The sequence below is a fragment of the Haliaeetus leucocephalus genome, unplaced genomic scaffold, assembly GCF_000737465.1.
Source record: "Haliaeetus leucocephalus isolate CR32 unplaced genomic scaffold, Haliaeetus_leucocephalus-4.0 Scaffold973, whole genome shotgun sequence".
Taxonomy (NCBI): domain Eukaryota; kingdom Metazoa; phylum Chordata; class Aves; order Accipitriformes; family Accipitridae; genus Haliaeetus; species Haliaeetus leucocephalus.
The window spans coordinates 1,981,010-2,004,386 of record NW_010973409.1 but is presented as its reverse complement, the minus strand read 5'-3'; the positions used below and the strand labels follow the sequence as shown (position 1 = coordinate 2,004,386).

At 37.9% G+C, this 23,377-nt stretch overlaps 1 protein-coding gene across 1 annotated transcript in view; it reads right to left on the bottom strand.

Annotated features, from left to right (window-relative positions):
• NEK10 (NIMA-related kinase 10) overlaps positions 1–23,377 on the bottom strand; it is a 118,442-nt gene that overhangs the window by 79,992 nt on the left and 15,073 nt on the right. The window contains exons 14-22 of the mRNA XM_010584377.1: positions 21,153–21,230; positions 18,198–18,262; positions 16,712–16,814; positions 16,472–16,600; positions 15,788–15,925; positions 14,380–14,425; positions 13,633–13,754; positions 13,332–13,434; positions 1,017–1,092 (exon numbers count right to left, since the gene is read on the bottom strand). Coding sequence (XP_010582679.1) covers positions 1,017–1,092; positions 13,332–13,434; positions 13,633–13,754; positions 14,380–14,425; positions 15,788–15,925; positions 16,472–16,600; positions 16,712–16,814; positions 18,198–18,262; positions 21,153–21,230 — 860 coding nt within the window. The remainder of the gene's footprint in view (positions 1–1,016; positions 1,093–13,331; positions 13,435–13,632; positions 13,755–14,379; positions 14,426–15,787; positions 15,926–16,471; positions 16,601–16,711; positions 16,815–18,197; positions 18,263–21,152; positions 21,231–23,377) is intronic.

The following is a 23,377-nucleotide window of genomic DNA, read 5'->3' as shown; positions in this document are numbered from 1 at the left end:
AATGGGAGGCCCAGAACCCATCAACTGCTATTAGATGAATACTGAGCTTGTGCTTTCTACAATTTAGATTTTTACCCAGAGTACATTTGCTCCCTTATGTTCACAATACAGTTACCTCAATTAACAGGCATGTTTGTTATTTATACATCATGCAACACAAAAATCAATACTCTGTCCTGCCCAAAATTACTTTTGTTTGAGAGAATCTGACATGCATATACTCTCAATTACGTACACTGTTTACATATTGTGGGGAACCTTTTGGATAGGAAATGCGTTCTATTCCATGCTCCTGAGAAAAAAACCCACAAGTCAGTAGTAATCTAGGAGCTTAGGTAGCTATATTGGTACCGCAATTTAATGCAATATGGTTCTTCACTTTGGCTTGCTTACAAATGGGATGCCAAAGGAAACTGCAGCTCATTCAACAGACTGAATAATGTATTGTCTAAGGCAAAATTTTAGAGCAGTCATTTATGCGTTTACTAAGCTTAAATTGCAAACAACTTGTGTCATGCTTTTCCACCATTGAAAATGTCAAACTTCAGCAAATATTTTTTCAGTTCAGTTATGAAAACCAAATGCCTACTGGTCCAAAACAAATCCACTAGGACCAATTTCAAATATTTTTCAGAAGGTAAGTTGTGCATATGTACAACATAACTAAACATTGAAGCCACAATTACATTAAAAGCCATTAAAATTAATTTACATTGTTTACATAGATCTTTTTATAACTTGAAAACACATTTCTTTATCTATAAGGATATAGATAGATGAGTAAGTTACTACACAACCATGGTTACGTCATTTTTGCACCAACTTAACCCACAGTAAATGCCATGTGCAAGAACACGCAACAGCAAAATAGGCAGGCAACCAACTACTGCAGAGTACTGTGTGTGGGTAACTTGCACCTTGTTCCTTACTCCATTGTAATTTGCCTGTCTGCTCCAAAAAAAGTAACCATGAAGATGGAAGTCACTGTACTGAATATTGTATGAAGGCGTACTTACCATGAGTACAGAATGGTTCCCACTACTGATGCAAGTTTGCTGTTTTCTTGCTTTTGCTTTGCAAGCCCAAAGTCAGCTACAATAAAAAAAGATTCACATGTCAATAACCACCCTCTCTGCATGACAATCCATGCTGTTTCAGAACAGCTGAAAAGTTGGGGGAGGGTGGAAAGGAGGTTTGGGAGTCTTTTTATCTTTTACATTTCGCAGTACTGGACAATACTATCTTCCTATCTCCATGTCCTGGTTTCAGCTGGGATAGAGTTAATTGTCTTCCTAGTAGCTGGTACAGTGCTATGTTTTGGGTTCAGTATGAGAATAATGTAGATAACACACTGATGTTTTCAGTTGTTGCTAAGGAGTGTTTAGTCTCAAGTCAAGGATTTTTCAGCTTCTCATGTCCAGCCAGCAAGAAGGCTGGAGGGGCACAAGAAGTTGGGAGGGGACACAGCCAGGGCAGCTGACCCAAACTGGCCAATGGGGTATTCCATACCATGTGACATCACATCTAGTATATAAACTGGGGGGAGTGGGGGCGGGGGGATCACCGCTCAAGGACTAACTGGGCATCAATCAGCGGGTGGTGAGCAATTGCACTGTGCATCATTTGTACATTCCAATCCTTTTATTATTACTGTTGTCATTTTATTAGTGTTATCATTATTAGTTTCCTCTTTCCTCTTCTATTAAACCATTCTTATCTCAACCCAGGAGTTTTACTATTTTTCCCGATTTTCTCCCCCATCCCACTGGGGGGGGTGGGGAGTGAGCGAGCGGCTGCATGGTGCTTAGTTGCTGGCTGGGGTTAAACCACAACACTCCATATTAATCAACAATTTATGTTTGAATCAGGCCTACCAGCTTCAAAAATATTATAAACACACCTCTGATGCTTTCAATCCAAACTATGTGACCAGTTTCAGGTTTCTATTAATATATTCTAATAAACTGTATGACAATGCCAAGTATCTAATAAGCAGTGATCTAATGCCGAAATTAATGGAAAAAATAATGTAATGAAGTTAGTAATTATTTCACTTTCTTTCAAATTATGATAGCTGGCAAGAGTGGACTTTCTCAGAAATTTAATTTCAAACGAGTACAGGGGGTTGTAATATCTGAATAGTTCATGTTCAAAAATTGCTTTTGGTAAGAAATAATGGTGAATCTTAGCCTTACCTTGTGACAAAAGCTGTAGATTTAGATGATTGTGCAATTACGTGCCTTTTGTGTAATTATCAGGTAGTCTTTCACAAAATTGTCACACAGTCTTTAGAGTTTATATTTTTAATCGAAATTCCATGCTAACAGTTGAAGTTTATTTTTTTCAATTCAATACTCTACTGCTGCCTCAACATAACAATGCAGCTAAGATACATTGCACTTTATTAACTCCAAGGACAGAGAGCAAGAGAAGATCACTGTACTTGTTTAAGTCTGTTAATTAATTTTGTATTCTAATACTACTTCAGAATTGGGAAGATTTGTGTGGTAAATAATACTGTTTAAAATATTTTAAGGCTCCTCTTCTACTGGGACAGAGCCCACAGCATTCCTATTCCAATTTTTTTTACAGTGAGATAGTTCATAAACATTTTAGTTGAAAATGTTTCTACTCGTCAAAAAAAGCTGCAGATCAGAATAAACACAGGTGAGAAAAATTAGTTTCTGTTGGCTCTTGCTTACTGAGAACCTCAAGGGTCTGAAAAGGAGTAGATCTCTCATTCAGAAATTGCCTCTGAGAAGGCGGCCAAACCTAGATACCTAGGCCACAGATCATTTTTCTTCGAATAAAATATTCAAAGAACAACTAGCTCTGCAGTACTTTGAAAATATAAGTAGAAAGAATGCTAAATTAACAGGATTACTGAGAAGCTTCCCTTTTGCCCTTGAGTTAAGACAGCCCTCAGGCAGTTCACTCCAGGGAATATTAATCCCAAAAGGACCAGAGGTTTTTGCAATGTTGATACTTCCCTGAATTAATTGGGATGAATCATTCTAAATTCCCTCCTTTGGAATCCTTCACATAATATTCTATGGAGAAGGAGTATTAAGATATTACATCAACCAATAAATTCAGTTCCTAGTGCTTGAAAGATTTAGGAAAGGGAAGTGGAGAGCTGGACATCTTGGTTCTGGAAGTAGTACATTGTTTTAATACAACATTAGTGATTATCTGGAAAAAAGAAAGCAAGTGAAAAATCAGCCAGATAGAGTAAATATAGTCTCTTCCTTTTAGGCTTGGGTCCTCAGAAACAGAGGGAAAAAAACCTGTTTCACAGGCAATAACTTCTTCCAAATTCTGCTAAACCATCTTGACACCAGCAGGAAGCTCCTAAATACAACTGGTGCTGCCAGAGCTAAGGAATGTAAAGCACAGGACAATCAGCTTTAAACATAAATGCTTTTTCTTAGCTTTTTCAAGCCTATAATACAGAATTGAATGAAAAGGAACTGGCAAATGTTGAACTGCATCGAACTAGTGAAATTGCTTCTTTTAATTTATTTAGGCATCTGTCTGCAGCTTATAAACTGGTCTACAACTTTTAATATTCCAGGATTCTTTATTTGGTATTTGATGCCAAAAGGTACTACAATAACTAACAAACAAACGAAATCATTTCTGAGAACTGCAAGAGGCCTGCCTCCCATACCATTAAATGAAGATATAACCAAATATAAAGATGACCCTTATTAACTGGTATTCATTATTTTAGCTGTGAACTGAGGCTTGACTAATGAGGACCCATTGCAACAATTCATATTTGGCAATTTCCTGAAACACCTTAACACCATAGCAGTATGTCTTTTAGAAGCTGGAACAGAATTGTGAGAGAAAGATAACTCAGTACTTGCTCAACTTCTTATGAAATTTACCCAAGTGTCAGCTTTTAGGACAGAGAGTGAGCTACATAAATCTTTGATCTGATCTAGTGATTCTTACGATCTTACTGGTCACTTCTAAAATTCAAAATCCTACTTATTAAAGGAATTATTCTTCCTGAACCATCTCGATTTACTACAGTTAATCCATCCAGTGGTACACCAAGCATTAAGACATAGCTCTTAAGTACAGGAACAGGACTTTCCTCAGAAGCTAGACCTAACCAATTCACACATATCTGTGTGAATGCAGATGCATCTGATCACAAGTCTCACCAATTTCAGAATGAAATACAAAACTTAGAGCTTCCAAATATTTTCCTACAGCTTCCATTCTCACACAAAAAAGCAACCTACCAATTAACAGAATTGTTGAGTACTTGCTGGAAGGAACTATATCAATGCTGACAATATCATGATAAGTATCAGTAGAATAAAGGTAGCCAGAGAAAAATGGAAAAGAAAAGCCCTTAGAGAAAGTGAAAGCTTTGTAAACCAGTAAATTAGATGAACCAAAACAAAGGCTGGTAAGATCAAAGGCAAAGAGATAGCACAAAACAGGAGGAAGGGAGAGGGCAGGCAGGCCATCCTGCCACCACCAACACCAGGATGCAGAAGCGCATGCTGCATCAGTCCATCCAAAGTGGAAATTATAAACCCATCTCAGTGATTCAGAGCAAGAGTCTATGAGAAAGATGAGCTAGTATCCCTCTGCCCTAAAAAAGACCAGTCCTGCCCCTCTCTTGTACTGTCTCTGGAAACCAGGTCATCTAGCACTTGTGTCTTGATGAGTTTAGCTCACTTTTTCTAGGCTAGTTTCATGTTGCTTTAATCTAGTCCCAGACCTGATACTGCAGTCCTAAATTCAATTGTCTACCACTTGTTGCCCTCTGCAGTTTTTCAATTGTCGTGGTTTATACCTACCCAGCAACAAAGCACCACAGAGGTGCTTACTCCCTCCGCCCCGTCCCCACTCCAGTGGGATGGGGAGGAGAATCAGAAAGGAGGAAGAAAAAAAAAAAAAAAAAAAAGAACCTTGCGGGTTGAGATAAGGACAGTTTACTGTGACAATGCAATGAGAGAAGTTACAACAACAATAACGGTACTAATAAAAGAACATACAAAATGAGCGATGCACAGTGCAACTGCTCACCACCCAGAACCCGACGCTCTGCCACTTCCCACCCCAAGAGAGAAAGTCTCCCCCCAACCCGCTCCCCAGTTATATACTGAGCATGATGTTGCATGGTATCGAATAGCCCCTTGGCTAGTTCAGGCCAGCTGTTCTGGCTGTGCCCCCTCCCAGCTTTCTGTGAAAATTAACTCTATTTCAACTGAACCCAGGACATTATCCACCCCTTATTCTAAACCATCCACATCATGCCCTGATCCTACACTTTCCAATTAATCACCACCACTTTCCCTGTCTTTTTTATATATATACAAATATATATATATATGTGTGTGTGCTATTCATATGTGTACACCCACACATATGAATGGCATTCCCTTAGTCTATGGGCCATCCCTCTAACGTGACCAACGATTTTATTTATTCCATGACTTTGGGGCTCCATCTGTTGTAACAGTCCTTCAGGGTAGGAGAGATGGTGTGTGGTGGATTGTTGTATGCTGCCTCTAGAACTTGCAGCTGTTGTATTTGGCGCAACCTATGCCCATGGTCTGTGGGTTGAAGAAGTCAATCTTGAAGAAATTGCTGGGTACCAGTTCAAGTTCCATCACTGCTGCACTTCGCTTGGTTTCAAAGTCCATCCTTCAGTCATTTGGGTAACTCTTACTACAATACCCTTGATAAGGCATATAGCCACTATAGACATGATGATATTCAGTGGCAGGTTATTTAGAAATTAACATCATGCAGCCTAATTCACCGGCTATTCTCTCCCAAAATCAAATCTTCTTGAGGTACACATCAAACTTCCCCATCCTGCTGCATCACACACCAAGTGCGCCTAGGTCCTTGAGCAAAAGCAATCCCGCAGATGGGGTTTGTCTCTGCCTGAGGCAGGACTAACCCAGACTGTCTTCCCTAACATACCCTTCCTGCGTAATACAGGGACTTTATCTCCTTCTACAGTATGTGGAAGTCTTGGCTGGGCAGGGCCAGCCCGATTGGCAGATCTTCTAGTATTAACCAACCAGGTGGCTTTTGCTAAATGTGTATCCCAATGTTTGAAAGTCCCACCCCCGCCATTGCTCTCAGTGTAGTTTTTAGCAGCCCCTTGTATCATTTGATTTTCCCAGAGACTGATGCATGATAGGGGATATGATACACCCACTCAATGCCATGATCTTTAGCCCAGGTGTCTATGAGGTTGTTTTGGAAGTGAGTCCCATTGTCTGACTCAGTTCTTTCTGGGTTGCTGTGTTGCCATAAAACTTGTTCTTCAAGGCCCAGGATAGTGTTCTGAGTGGTGGCATGGGGCACGGCATGTGTTTCCAGCCATCCAGTGGTTGTTTCCACCATTGTAAGCACATAGCACTTGCCTTGGCGGGTTTGTGGGAGTGTGATACAGTCAATCTGCCAGGCCTCCCCATATTTATATTTCAGCCATCACCCTCCATACCACAGGGGCTTTAACCGCTTTGCTTGCTTAATTGCAGCACATGTTTCACATTCATGGATAACCTGCATGATAGAGTCCATGGCCAAGTCCACCACTCAATCACAAGCCCATCTATATGTTGCATCTCTTCCCTGATAACCTGAAGTATCATGGGCCCACCAAGCTAAAAATAGCTCACCCTTACATTGCCAGTCCAGATCCACCTGAGCCACTTCAAACTTGGCAGCCTGATCCACCTGTCGGTTGTTTTAATGTTCTTCAGTGGCCCGACTCTTGGGTACGTGAGCATCTATGTGACATACTTTTACAACCAGATTCTCTAGCTGAACAGCAATATCTTGCCACAGTGCAGCAGCCCAGATGGGTTTGTCTCTGCACTGCCAGTTGCTCTGCTTCCATTGCTGTAACCACCCCCACAGGGCATTTGCCACCATCCATGAGTCAGTACACTTCTCTCTTTCAGCAACGTCTAAAGCCAGCTGAATGGCTTTCACTTCCACAAATTGACTCAATTCACCTTCTCCTTCAGCGGCTCCTGCAACTTGTCATATAGGACTCCATACAGCAGCCTTCCACCTCCAATGCTTTCCCACAATGCAACAGGACCCATCAGTGAACAGGGCATATTGCCTCTCATTTTCTGACAGTTTATTATACAGTTGGGCCTCTTCAGCACACGTCACCTCCTCCTCTGGCAATATTTCAAAGTTTTGCCTTCTGGCCAGTCCGTGATCACTTCCAAAATTCCTGGGCAATTGGAGTTTCCTATGCGAGCTCATTGTGTGATCAATGCAACCCACTTACTCCACTTGGCATCAGTTGCATGATGTGTAGAGGAGACCCTCCCTTTGAACATCCAGCCCAGCACTGGCAGTTGGGGTGCTAAGAGGAAAATTAACTCTATCCCAACCAAACCCAGGACAGCAATGCAGGAATAAAATTGGCATTAGAGAGACAACTCCCTCATCCCCCTAAAATAACAAACCCCCTCATTTTGACTGTTAGATTGTCCCACCTTCCTGAAAAGTAAAAATTACTCTTTTTGGACCAAACATAAACCAAACAATGGTTATTTTGTAGTACAGCTGAAGAATGGTTTATATCTTGAAACGGATGAGGTGTAAGGATTGTGGAAAAGGGGAAAGCGCGAAAAGGGGAGAGCGCGAAAAGGGAGAGAGAAAGATTTCACCAGTCCTGGGTCCGGCATTGGTTCAGTCAGCCAAGGTGTCCAGTCAGCTGAGGGGTCCAGTCCCAGCGGGCTTGCGCACCCGGGGCTTCAGTTTGTGCCCTGTTATCATCCTTGCCCCTCCTTCAGGTGGGCACCCAAACTTGTCAGGTTAATGAGCAGTTTGTGAGCCTTTGGGCTTGGAGGTCGTTTGTGGAGTAACTTCTCCTTCCCTGCAGACATGGCCATTGTTTGATCTTTGTATCAGAACAGTTTATCAGAACAGGGAGCTGTGCACCCTCCAGCACGCCCTCCCCCTCCTGTTGCTGATGTCTGAGGTTTTCACCTTGGCTCCTTGCTGTGCAGGGTTTGTCTTTAAGCAGAACTTGCCCCACCACAACGTTTGAGACATTAACTCTTTCAGTCTCTCACAGACAGTCCTCAAATAGGAAGAAAAATTAACACAAAATGATGTAGTCATAATCCTTTAGATTCTGAAACACCCTTCTTCACTTGTTTTCACTTGTTTACATTGTGTTTAGGGTAGCAGAGTAAGTGATAACGAAGTAAGATTGTTTCAGAAAACATTAGCATGCTAGGGAAGAGGGCATGAAGGCAAGAGAGAACTACAAAAAAATGAGTAGGCTGACTTGACTAGTATCTGAACCTCCTACAGAATGATCTCTTCAACTTTCATAATAGCTGAATTAAAAAAGCTTTCTGAATCTTAGCAGTCTCTTTAAATGAGCATTTTAGTTATCTGCAATGTTTTTTTCTCTTTTTATTGACAGAATCTGTTTTTTCATTTGCCATTTTATTTCACAAATATTTCACCTAGTAGATTGATCTTCTACAGTAAAAACAAGAGGAAAATTTTCCAGATGCTACATCATAACAACATTGATCTCATATTTGTTTTCTTAATTTATATTTGAACCCTATTTGAAAATGCCATTATTTTTTCCTAAAATCAAATATGCACACAAAGACCAAAAGCAAAGCAAAAAAAAGAGGATGAATGAAGTATGAAATTCACTACATGTGTGAACTTCAGACCTACTCAGGTCAGATTTTCACTATGTCCTTATTGAACAGTTTCTTCTTCTACCCTGAAAGGCTCAGGATGAGACAAAATCACTTTGCTTTTCTTCAGCAAGTTTGCAACTGTAATCAAGAAATTTGTCAGCAACTTACTGAGTAACAGTGATCTGGAAGACAAAAATATAACTTTATTTTCCTTAAAAGCATATTCAAAATCAAGATATTTTGCAATTTAATCACCAGTAGTACATACTTATTCTACTGTTTTCCATCGATAGGAATGGAACAGAATTAATTTCTCATCATTCCCAAATACATGTTCTAGCTATTCTATCATTCTCCTTTCTGTGTCCTAATATAAATGCTTCATAAACTCACTCTACTGTGTCAGTTTTGTGACGCTTGTAACTCCTGCACTAAGAACATTAGCATTGATCCACATCTAAACCTGAGATTTGTAGAGATATGTGATTGTGCTATTAATCCACTAATAGTGTCCAGAATGTCTGATTTACAGTGTGTATGCAAACAAGTGGGAAACTCCACTCAGCCTATTTTGGAAGCTTTGAAAATAAAGTAGTACAAGCATTTCCTTGAATCTTAGTATGAAGGGTTGCAATTCTGATAATGAAGACTGGTTAAATGAGCCATATAATCTGCAAAAAAACTAGCACTGATCCAAGTGACTGCAAAATGTAGTGACTAACACACAACAGACGCTAGTTACATCCACTTTACCTCAGGGCCACTGCTTCTCTGGGCACGGGACAGAATCAAGAGCCAATAGGTCTTACAAAAAGTGCACTCAAGCAAGTATTCTGAATTACAAAATTAACAGGTAGCTTTTCTCCAGCATCCAGCAACTACTTGAACTTTTCAAGTCTCATTCACTTAACCACTCTGACACTTCATGGCTGCCTGCTATGATTAGAAGTATATCAGAGGGGTGAGTTGTCTCAAAACTAGTATTCTGCTGCTATATAATCCTAGGTTTCAGTTCCATACAGAGCCTTTCTGCTGCTATTCCATAATGTGTACTAAACATTAAACAGAGCATGCCACTCAAGAGAGCATATGGAACCCTTCACAATTCTCCTTGATATCAGACCTGAAAGGTGCCAAAGTGATTCCATATGGCCAGCCCTCTTTGACCACCAAAATCTAAACCTTGCTGCAACTAGATGACACTGAGGAAAAGTGATGATCTAGAGAGTCTTCTATTTTGTCCTGCAAACAGATGCAGCTATGGAGCTCTAGAGAGAAATATGCTGTGCTAGAAACAAAATACAGCTGCAGTAAAATATAGCTGCAATAAAAGCAGCTACACATTCTCAATTCAGAAAACTGTAACTTCTCAATGACTTATATAAAAAGGCTGGGTAGATTAACCTGAGATCCACAGATAATATTGGTTCAATGAATCTCTAAAACCTTATACAAAACAACTTTGATTCAGGCTGTGCCTAAAATTCTACCTTTTTGAGTGTGTCAGAAATTATAAATCAGACATTCAACCTGACCAGAGATACACAGTTTCAGTAACACTATTCTATCGATTTAGAATGAGATGTTTTATGAAATTGCAGGTTAGCATGATTTAATATTTATATTTTCGTAGCATTTGTAGCTCAACCAATTACAATTAAATGCTGTACCAACATAAGAGATGGTAGTTATGGCCCCCTTCCTATCAAATTTATGTCAGAGGTGAAACAGAGCAAATGAGTAGGGTGGGCAGTTCCAGAGACTATGTAACAACAGTATGCTTAAAGTTCTCTACAGTCAGAAACAGAGATCTTATATCACCACTAGCCTGGCTAGGATCAGATTGTAAATGTCTGTTTCCATATGCAACAACACACAACTTAAAAGAGCCTGAAAAACACTGGGATAATTCAGATTTAATTGACATGTAAAAGATGTCATGGGAAACACAAAGGGAGTTATATAACCTTCACATTAGAATGAAGCACCTCCTGGGCTTAGGACTTTCATTTGTATCTTGAATAAGTTTAAAAACTAAACAGTAAACAAAGACCTGGATAAGGATAGTGTCTAATCACACTCAGTATTTAAGAAAAAGAAAATACAGTGTGACTATACAGATTCAGAAATTCTTCCTACTATTACCTCAGGTATTCTTTTTTCAGTAAAACCTAGAGATGATATTCAGAGACCATCTCTAGAAAAGATCCCTCATCACTTAATCTTACATTGTGCCAGGCTGGTTGCAGAGTTCTCTGCCTGTATGAATTCTAGCTTCCAGCCACCTTTCACTGTAGGTCCCTGCCTACCAAGTTCTGCTGGAATTGTTCTACAAGAGCCACCTCTAGAACATTTCTCCATGAATTCATGACAAGCAAGCATAATTCTTCAGCAGGTTTATTTTTTTCTGTGCTGACAGTGCTCTCCCACACTATGCACTCCTTTCCTTTCCAACCAAAGTAAACTCAGAAACTGTATGAGAGGTGTTCATGGAATTTGGAATGTAAGTGGCTCAGTTCTCACATACATGGTGAGAAACACCTACCTGTGGGTCCCAGAACTTACTTAAAGCAGTTCCTTGTTGGGGCCGCTGCATAGCCATCCACAGTACAGAATGAAAGTCTTAGCCTATAGAAGCACATTGCTCCAGTGTATTGCTCACTTTATTATCTTTTTTTTTTTTTTTTTAAATCAAAATCTACCATGAGAGTCTGAAACTAAGGCATCTCTTTAAAGACAACATATTTGAAGAACATTAGTTACAGCGGAATAAGCTACCTTCGTTATATTGTCATAGCAAAAGATTAACAAGAGTTACTGTTTCCAGAAGGACTGATGGAGGAAAAGAAAAAAGAGCAGTATTATAAGATATACAAGCTTCTTTTATAAAGCAAAATAATTTGGGCCATTGGACGCCATATCTTTATTACATAGTCGCACAACACTGCTTCACAGGTAGTCCACAGGAATATTATTCTAGTTAGATCAAGACAAGTTTTGGACAGTTTTGAGATTTGAAAGACTCCAGAAAATTGAACTCTCTCTTTAGGATGACTGTGCAGCTTGCAAACACAGAACTACAGTTCTGAGTAGATCTTAGAGCAGACCTTCTCCTTTTACAAAAGCTGACAGGTTAAATTCACTGTAGAGACAGATTTAAGATTTCTCAATATTTGAGCATATGCTTCCACCTTCATCTGACATTTTGTATAAACTTTCATCTAGAACGACTTGAAATTCTCAAATGGATAGTACACCTGTCCACAAATACTGTGAGATATAATTATGAAGATCGCAAATGCTCCAGTATTTGGCATACATGGACTGTACGAGTTAGGCATAATACCACAGCATGCACCAATACAGTACATATTTTGTATCATCAGACAAAAGTAAATTATTCTTAATTTCATTAAGACTGTAAAACAACAAGGCTCAGTGAAATTCAGAAGTAATAGGTAAAAGGTCTTCAGCTCCCTCTGAAAATTCAATGTACAGTGATACTAATGAAAGTACTAAATAAAGTGTTTGTTTAAATACTGCAATAGTTTCAAACCAATCACCGTAGAAATGGTCAAAATAAGTTTCAGTTCTTCCAATTTTCCTCCACTCCTGTATATCTTTGACAGAAATATAAATGCTTTTCAAGGGCAATTTTAAGCTTACATTTGAAAGTATATTTATACTTCTTTATATCTAGATTGGACCAGAGATAAGGCAAAGGTGTTAAATCAAGACAAGAGTGCCCCTCAGTGGCAGTATGTTGACATAAAATAGAACTATATGATACTTTACAATAATATTCTGAATATTTTTCATCACTCAGGGACAAATGCTCCATTAAATCACCTTCTTTCAAAACTGTATCATTACTCAGAATCATAGTTTTTTAGCCCATACCACTTAATAATGAATGAATTTAAGTATGTACATCATCAGATACAAACATTTACTATAAAACAACAGTTGCTAAATATATTTGCCTATTATAGCTGAGTGTTTTGTGGTTGGGTGTGTGCATATGTCTAGACCTCCCTGTTATTTTTAAAGATACTGATTTTTGCATAAAGACTTCTCACAACATTTCTGCATTATTCAAATTGTTTAGTTCTGTGTCATGAGCAGTAAGAAAGCATGCAGTGGTTCTTTGAGAACTTTAAAAACTACAGTATCTGAACTGCCTGTAAGGCTTGCTGTGTGTATCTGGTTGTATTAATTCACTCAAAGAGTAAAACTTTGTCATACTTTGTACTGTTCACACATATACTGCTTTCAAAGCCTATTCTGAAACCTGCCTAGGCTCCTTCCTCCACACTGTGGAGATTATAGAAGCATACATCAAGAATATTCAGTACTACAGGTTCAGACAAACAGCACCTCACTGCAGCTGATCACTGGGAACAACTGATGGATACTATACAATTGCATGGTAGAATTGGAATAGAACAGATGACTGTTATAGTTTGTATGTTCATTAGCACTTGTTACCTAACCTGGTTATCTCAATATTCTTGCTGATTTAAACAAAAACAAGCCTTGAAGTGTAACTATGGTTTAATTTTTTTAGGGCCAAATCAGCTCCTCCATTTCAGTAAAGAAATTCTACTCACGTAATCATGGGAAATTCTCTTCAAGTAAAGTAGTTCAACTTACTAATTGTAACTTTGTCTTTATCCCCCAGCATGACATTGTTTGGAGTGAGATCTCGATGAACAATCCTTTTCTCTTTATGCAAATAACGAAGAGCTAGACAAAGCTTAAAAACAAACAGAAAGAGCCTTACAAAGATTCTTAGCTACAATGTAAATAAAGGCACATAAAATTAAATTCATATCTGATATTAGTGTCTGATATAATAAGCATTACTTTGTCATTTATTAGCCTAACAAACATAAATGGTGCTACTAATTACATGCAGGAAAGTCCTGGTAACAAAAAAAAGAGACACCCTTACTTGGATAAATATATGCCATATTCTTTCTTCTGTAAACTGTTGTTGCTTTTCTTTCAAAGAGTGAAAGTGTTCTTCCAATGGCACTCCCTCTATGAGTTCCATGACTATGTATAATCTGTCATCTACATGAAAGAAAATGAATTAATAGAACATTACATTTATATAGAAGGCATTTGAAAATAGAGTATTTGAGGTTAAAATACATTTTAAAAGCTGTTATTTTTTTACTTTTTAAAAACTTATTTGTACAGACAAATACATTTTAATCATAGTTCTATTCCTTGTTATTCCATTTTTTCCTCAATTTATATCACAGAAACTGTAAGGAATTCACTGCCTGATAATCACTCAGCAGACAGGTATATGTAGCTAACTCTTTATAAAAAAGAAAATTAAGACAATACAGCTGAGCAATCTATATCATTCATTCTACTAGTCGCTATAGCTTTTCTCCCTACTTAGTATTCCAGTTGTAAATTTTGGATCTTTAACTCTATAGGATGAGAATGATGCTTTCTACATGTTTACATTGCATCTAGTTTTACTGATAGATAAACAAATATAAACATTATTTCTCACCATTTTTTCAATTTTAAAGGAATATAAGCCTGTCTGAACTGTAGCAGTTCTTGAAGAAAATATTACCATTTATTGCTCAAATTTGACACACTCCTTCCAAGCAGTTTTATTATATATTTCTATTTCTTCATTATGTACAATGTGTTAATTCTCTGCATTTATACTTACTTTCCAAGAAGGTTCTATAATACCGTACAACATTTGGATGATAAAGCTACAATGAGGAAAGAAATGTAGATGTTTAGAATAGTTAAACTGATGGCACAGGATTTATGTTTAGTTACACATTGGAAGGAAGGATTCCACAAACCTACTTACAAACTGCAGTGCAGTAGACATTCACTGCTACCGCAAACACAGAGAAGTGTTGCACAGTACTAGAGCAACCAGGAGGAAAATACAGCATGATTCCTATCCACTCTCCCCTTAATTTAAAGGGAGTAAATGAAGTTTGAAGACAGGCAATTACACCTGGCTCAAAGTATTGGCTTTCTTAGCCTAAGAACACTAATGATCAGTCTGGTTTTTTAATTTTCAATTACAAAAAAGACTACCTTCTCACTCTACTTTAAACCCAAGAATTCATTAAATGGAACAAAGACTCATCCGTTTTCTCTCACAATCTTAATTTACAGAATCCCTGAAAAAAGTTCAAATACTGCCAAAACAGAAAGTAAGAATCTTTAGTAACAAGCATTTGCACTGCTGCTAACACTACAGTAAGAAGGTTTTCAGTATCGGCAGCATTCAGGTAAAAGGGGCCAATATTGTACTGATCGGACAAAAATAGTAACAGCAGCTGGAAGCCCTGCTATACAGAATCATAGAATCATTTATGTTGGAAAAGACCTTTAAGATCATCGAGTCCAACCATTAACCTAGCACTGCCAAGGCCATCACTAAACCATGTCCCTAAGTGCCACATCTACATGTATTTTAAATACCTCCAGGGATGGTGACTCAACCACTTCCCTGGGCAGCCTGTTCCAATGCCTGACAACCCTCTCAGTAAAGAAATTTTTCCTAATATCCAATCTAAACCTCCCCCGCCGCAACTTGAGGCCATTTCCTCTTGTCCTATTGCTCATTACTTGGGAGAAGAGACCGACACCCACCTCACTACAACCTCCTTTCAGGTAGTTCTAGAAAGTGATAAGGTCTCCCTTGAGCCTCCTCTCCTCCAGGCTAAACAACCCCAGTTCCCTCAGCCGCTCTTCATAAGACTTGCACTCCAGGCTGCTCACCAGCTTCATTGCCCTTCTTTGGACACACTCCAGCACCTCAACATCTTTCTTGCAGTGAGGGGCCCAAAATTGAACACAGCATTCGAGGTGCAGCCTCACCAGTGCCCAGTACAGAGGGACAATTGCTTCCCTAGTCCTGCTGGCCACTGATACAAGCCAGGATACTATTGGCCTTCTTGGCCACCTGGGCACACTGCTGGCTCATATTCAGGCATGTGTCGACCAACACCCCCCGGTCCCTTTCTGCCAGGCAGCTTTCTATATGAGAATTCACAGTTAATAATGCTAACAGCAGAATGCCCACACATGAAACTGGAGTCCATGAGACATACCTGCTCTTTGATGATGGTTAATTCAGAGACAATGCTCTTTACACTGCTGTCTCTGTCTTTTTTGTCCTTTCCAAATGCTGGATTGTGTAAATTGACTTCTTTCATTGCCAAGAGATGTTGTCCGTTATGTTTTCTGACCTATGAAAAAGATAAAACCCTTGTAAAATTAATACAGGATGGGGACAGAATGGATATTATTATGGCTACCAGATTAGTTATCAGAGTCCAAACCAGTCTCACAACAGTTATAATCATAGCTTTTTCTGTGTATGCTGTGATTAGCCAAAAGAACTTGAGTCCCACAATACAGGTTAACAGTACACTGCTGAACTTATCACAGTGTTTGAAGTAACATTATCTGCACCCAGTGTTGCTTTTCAAATAAAACATGCTTGAATTTCTGTGGGTTTGCACAGATTTGTTAGCCTTTGCAACAGACAGAAATGCTCTTTGTGTTTAAAGTAAAAGTAGGAAACCTAAGAGATACACTGGTCAATCTTATAAATACAAGAGAGGACGAACAAAATCACAGTAAATACTAACAAGCCCAGATCCATAAAGGCCTTTTTGTACCTGCATTCCCCTACTGAAATTCAAAGGATGGTAGTGCCTAGAAGAGGTATTAGAGCCTCTTCATGAAGCCTCCCCTCAAACCTGTACATTAATACTAAAAGGGAAGTTTACCTTATATACGCTTCCAAAAGCTCCACTGCCAAGGTGCTCTAAAATTGCATAATTGCCTATAAGTTTTGTAGGTGCCTTATTCTGATTCATGCTCTCAATATTTTCAGCAATTTGCTTCAATTGATCCTCCTGGTTATACATTAAATGACAGATAAATAAACATAAAATATTTCATGCCTTTCTTGTGCTAAGAATGTGCAAAGAATACAGCTTCTTCAAGCTATAAAGGTTTTTACTTACCTTTAATAAATTTAGCTTTGATACCAACTGTTCATAAGCACTGATATCACGCACATAATGTCCAATATCAATGAAGATTTCAAACAAGTCAGTAGGGAAAAGTCTACAAAGGTTTAAATTTTGATATATTTTAGAAACAGTGTACAGTAGCTATTAATATACAGCAGAGACTTTTCACTGTTTCTTATTACAACTTACTTTAGAACCTTCTAAATTATACACTTACTTTTTACTAATCTATTCAGATATTAACCCTCCAACATTACATATATAGGAGTTAAAGGACCTTTCAAAAGTCAGACTTCAGCCGGCATTGGTTGGGTATTAATGTAAATGCCAGTTCTCCAAACAAGTGTAAGCCCCTTTAAAGTCAATGCACCTCCTGAGTTTCCAGTAATATTACTGGGTTTTTTTCTTATAGTACTTTATATTATGCTTGTTGTCACTTTATCTGAGTTCCTTCTTGTAACGCATTAAGTGATAGGATTAACATTTGTCTGCACGCAAAGAATCATTACACCCATCTTAGAATTTTTGTCCAAGAAGTCTAGTCTAAAAGATGAAAAGGACTAAGAAAAGCAAAAGCTAACAGATAGTAGGCAATACTTCATTAATGACATGCTTAACTGAAGGTTTGTTTCTTTTTAAAGTTCTGGCAGAAGTAGAACTACAGAAAATTAAGGCATTTAGAAAAATACGAAAGACAGCAAATCAGTACAGATTTACCACTTTCAAAACTCGACACAAACCATGAACATTCATTACTAACTGGGGCCCTTTCAGTACAAAATCCACTTTTTAAAAGTAAAAATAAGGCAAAAGTTATATTTAGAATTCCAGTAATTTAAGACAGAATAAAATCATACTGAAACACTATTGAGAGGCAGACCTTCTAGGCAGTATGATTACTATCCTAATTCCACCAATCGAACTGTTAGGTTTTACACAGCCTTTGTAGCCAATCTGGTGAAACTGTCATCTTGCTAGTGAAAATGGGTAATTGAGTAAAGACATTTTCTCCTTATTGATCCAAACCTTTCAGCAACATTCCTAAGTAAACCAGGTTGATGCAAAGTCATTCCCATGTGAAAGACTGGAGGGCTCAGAGAAAAAATTTACTGCTCCCAGGGCTGTAACTTGCAACTGCTAATCTTCAGGATAAAAGTATGGTTTATCTCCAACAGTACTAAATCTGTCCTCAACATATTTAAAACTTTGATTCATGAGGGAGGAAGGAGCACCTACAGAGCTAGTTTCTCTGGCATACATACAACAGAAGTCCCCATACTGAACATCTAAATCTTGTAGGCTGGCACTGGTGCAATGCAGGAATGGCTATCTGTAGCTGTGCACAGGACAGAAGTTGCCCATTACTATTTCTTATTGTTGAAAATAAATGACACTTAAAAAACATGCCTTTCCAACTGGAGTGATGAATTTTGAAAGCTATCCTAAAGGAGTTTCACAAAACATTTTGTTAACATACCTTTTAAAGATATGTCGATTTCTTTCCATACTGAAGAGAAATCTCAGGGCTCTGAAAGCATAGCACTACAGCAGGAAAAATACTTAAATTAATGACAAATTTATACACGAATGGAAAAGTCACTGATAAACTTCAAGGATTCCCTTTGACTTTACACGTTGGTAAACTTTGTACTTAAATGACTAGACGGATTATGTTATTAACCTGATAATGAAGAGAGTAAAAATATATTAAGTTCCTCTTGTATTTTAAAAGTAGACAGGCCCATTTAGGGAGAAAAAAAAAAAAGTAAAAAAAAAAGTGGCTGACTATAGCTATAGCACACCCTGAGGAACATCTAAGTCTTAATCATCTCTTATTATTTGCAGATAGCCCAAGACTTGAGACCTGCTTTCTTCTCCAATGCTGAAAAAGGTAAATGTAATCAGTGGTTTTGTAATGACCAGTAGAAACAGCATTATCCATTTTTTTCTGAAAAATGCTGTGTGGAACACCATAAGTTCTAACAGGGGACAAGAAAGAAAAGTGAGAAAGAGAGAATAGTATTAAAAAAAAATGTTGACCAAGTTCATCATATTTACAGAGACCTTTATGTACCTCAGTTTCTATCTTTATGTACGTTAGTTTCGATATGATCTCTACTGAAGAAAATTTATTTTTAAAACAGCCACTGGCAGGTAGTTAATATGCATGTTTTTATGCAACTCATCTTTAATTCCATTTATCAAGAGCCAATAATATGGCACATATAAGGCTGACCAAACAAAGATGACTGTATAAAGTAAGCCAAAGGGAAATAAGATATTGATATCTGAAACAATGCAAATAGTAAATGCTTTTAACATAATTTAGAATTACTTTATTGCATCAGTGACTAAAACACTACTACAGTCCAGTGTGATAATCCCTATTTAGACAATGGTAACTGTGTCTTAGTGATAACTGCAGAATTAATCTCCATGTTAAAACCAAATCTTTCAATATATAGAAAATGCATTAAATAAGAAAATAAAGGCCAAATGCTACTTTTGAAGGAAGGAGGATACTTGAAATTTTACAGAAAAGGAATGTATGTTAATGCTGCTAAAAAGCTGTCTCTTTTACAGATGTTTCTTTTTAGTCCAAAGTAAACTCCCCAGCCCAGGAGAAGGATGGTATATTATGATGTCTACCATTCCACTGAGAATCACAACTTAGCTGTACAAAATAACCCAGACCAGCTGGGCCATAGTTGCTACCTTGAAAGTTTTTCATTTTAGAGACTATATATAGATCTTACTGCAGAAAGCCCATCAGTGAAGGGACATGATAACAGATTAATAATGTGATAAATATGTATTTTAAATGGCAATAATATTTGTCTTTCTCACAGCAGTATTGTAAGATTAATATTAAACATTTGTGATATGCTTCAATTAAGGCATGATTTTTATATATGGTGCATATGCAGAATAAATGTCTGATATCACTGCTACCCTTGAAGCAATGCAGTAAGATCACTAAGGTAGTATGGTAGAAAGAAGCTGAAAATTTAATTGTTGAAAACACCGACAATGGAGCAGTAAAGAAACCAGAATTGCATTGCAAGAATTCTAAGAAAAATGCCTATGAAATTTAAAAAGGGTATTCCAATAGCTGCAACTGTATTGCATAGCAGTAACAATGATAAAGTAAATACAGATAGCGATGTGAGAATCTGAACAAGGTTTCATAAAAAATACTTCTTGCTGTTTGCCTGAAACAGTTAGTTTTCATATGTGATCATTAAGTCCATTATTAATTCACATACCTTCATGTTTAACCCAACTACAGTTGCTTAGTATCTTTTCTGAGTTATTTCCAACACATTTGGCTGGAATCTAAAAATCTCAGCGGGCATAAATTAAGGTCCTTACAGTTGTATGAAGCAACTGTGCTGAGCATTAGACTCCATGTTAGTTTCATATACTCTCTAGGAAGATTTTTTTTTATCTCATTCATAAGCTGATTTAACTGAAGTGCACTACAAAACCTCATTGCAGAAGAAAGGGACCTACTGCATTGAATCTGCACTCCAACCCTAATCTAGAACTGCGATGAGAAAGATGACACTACAATGAATTTTTGTGTGTGTGTATAAATGCCTTCCCTCACTATTCAGGCATGTCTTACCTGATTAGATAGTTGAGTAGCTATGTAGCCACGTTAGTGGTGGGCTATGCCAGGACAGAGACCAGGTGAGAGGCAGGATCCTGACTGCATTCAACTGTGCTAAGGATCGCCTCACACTCGCCCACAGAAGGGCAACTGGAGCAGCAGCTGTTCTGTTCATCCCTGAACCCCAGGCTGCTACTTTCCTATAGCTTAGAGAGACATCGACACCATTTCACAGAGGCTGGAGAAGAGCTACCAGATAATTAATTACTACTGATAACTTTTAGCCTAAGTTGACTCAAACCAGTATAATTAGGGGGGTATTGACATGCAAAACCAAGAGCCATTCTACACGTATTAGCTCTATATTTATCCTACATCTAGATTTGCTCTACCTCATGTGACGTGTTCCTGTATTTCATTTAACAGCCACAGTAAGATGTTCCAGAAAGAAACAGGTAATAGTACAGTGTCAAATCTACAGTGAGTGTCAATGAAGACCAAGATACTAAAAAGATGATCTGATGCTGGGCAGCCTGAAAAAGTGGAAGAAAGATTATCACAAAAAAAATGTTCACTTTCCTTTACACTATATGAGGTGCCAGAAACAAAGTAGATCAGAACAGAACACCAGAAATTGAGTCACTATTTAACTTTTAGTTCCTGGGCCATTTGTTATTCCTAGTTTTGTTTTCGTGGGATTTTTTTTCCCCTTTAAGTAAGATTTTTTTACTGCACATTTAAAATAAACTTTAAAATCATAAAAAATTCTCAGGGACTGTTTGGGGCTTTCAATGTGCAATAAAAATAAAAGGGAGTTACCTGTAATAAACTATTTTTTTCAGCATTCCTTTCTTTGTTTGGTAAAATCAGCTTTGCTATTGTATATATTCCATTTGCCTGGAAACAGAGAAAGGTCAGTATTAACAGCACCCTTTTGCATAGAAACCACAAATAATAAAAAAATGTTACTTCAGATATATCAGAAGCTAATACCAACTGACAAGTTCTCAACATCCTACTGCATACCTAAATTATAAGCTCAAGTGACTTAAATGTATATAAGAATTAAATCGTCATTACATTTAAACTGATACCACAAAGAGAGCTTGTGAACAGATAATGAAGCAATGCTTCTATCTCTAGAGGTGAAGGAAATTGCAGCAACAGATATCCTGTCACCATGTGCATATTTTGAATTGTGAGGAACCAAAAATCCAGTCACAATAAATACAAACTGGAGAAACACCGGAAGTGATAGCCTGAGGAGTACGTCTGTGCCTTCAGTAGAATTTTGTGAAAACCACACTGCATTTCAGCTTCCATTTTTATATAACCATGTGTCCTCCATTAATATATCCATCATGTTGGTTTGATAGATTGGCACTGGTAGATTTAGTTACAGTCCTGCTCCCAGTTACTTGACAAGCTCCCTGTTGGAGACTACTCTCCTCTCTAGCAGAGCTGAAGGGAATATGTGTCAGCTCTGCAGAGGCTCTGCTGCAGTTCCTAACATGTTTTCTTAAACCATTCATGAAGGTAGAGTTGAGCTAATGTTTTAGGCTGTGCAGTAGAGCCATTGAGTCAGAAACACATTCTGGCCTGCTACCACAATTGTTGCAGACTGCTACCGAGGCTGTAAATTGAGACAAGGACACAGGATGGACAGAGCTAGAGGGCAGCTACAGCAGAAGCAAATGGTTCTCAACTGCCTGAACCAAGAGTCCTTTGCCACTGAATTAGATAAACCTTTAGAGGTCACTTAGATTGACTTTCTCAGCATGTAACTGAAAGAGCTGCAAATTTTCTTCCTCTAGCTGTTTTTAACCTAAGTGAGTTCCTTCATCTTGTTCACCATGCAACTCTCAAAGTTATATTAGTACAGAGAAAGAAGTAGGATTTAAAATGAAAGAGGCTGTCGTAGGGTGAAACTTCAGTTGAACTGAACTTGCTTGAAGCTATGTCCTGATCTGAAAGGGGGACACTGGCTGGTATTTTGACAAAGGGAGAGGTCATTGTCTTTTAACAGGATGAGTGGGGGAGGAAGTTAAGCTTGAAACACCTTTTCCCAGCCTACATATCATCCCATCAATTTCTAAGCAATTTACTGACAGTACGGTTACCGTGCACTGCTAGAGCAATGCAGAAAAACTCTGTTAAAATCAGCCTTTTATTTCCCAAGTTCTCCAGGAGTTACACTGTTTTCAAAATACATACAATTTCAATAAGCGATATTTTGTTTTGATGAAACCAGATTCAGCCTAAAATGTACGCAGTTACATTGTTCAGATAAAAAGCTGTCTAAATCAGTATGGTTTATTGATGATTTTAATGCTTAAGAATACATAGAAAATATTTTTTTCTAGACTTACTTCCATTCCTTTCCTCTTAACCAATAGTTTTGAAATACACACAAACTTCTTTCCTGGTTCTATTTAAGGCTTTTTGTTCTCTCATTTCCTCTAGGAATACCTCAGTTGGGTTTTAAGCTAACTTGAAGGCTTTGGTCACTGACTTAACATTTAGAGCATAAAAGCTGATACACCTTTTAGCTGGTATTAATGTCCTAAATATTTGTGTCTTTGACTATGTCTGGAATATGTACCAGGGATTTTAAGAATGGTTTTCAGAACCATAGATTCCAGCTGATTTAAATATTACATATTAAAATGCAGTTTAGAAACACTACCCTGAAGATGGAGTGCCAGGGAGTTACCTCAGAAATACCAAACGCTGAGGAAAAGAGAAAATGTTTGTGAAACAACAACATGCCAATATTAAGCTGCACAGAGTTTGTTTTAGTAAAATTCATGAAATTCGGAGTTTGTATTTCTCAGTCATTTCCGTGATTACCCTTATTTACTATCCTATTTTGAATACGGCAAAAGCATGGCAAGAGAAGCCAACCAAAATGAACCTTTTGTCTGAATAAAGCTGTTTATTCTCCCAGACAACTAGATACATACATTGATATCTTTGCATCTATGTCTCTGTGTGTAAATGTATAAAGAAACAGAGATACTAAAGTTATAGAAAGGCACAGTTTC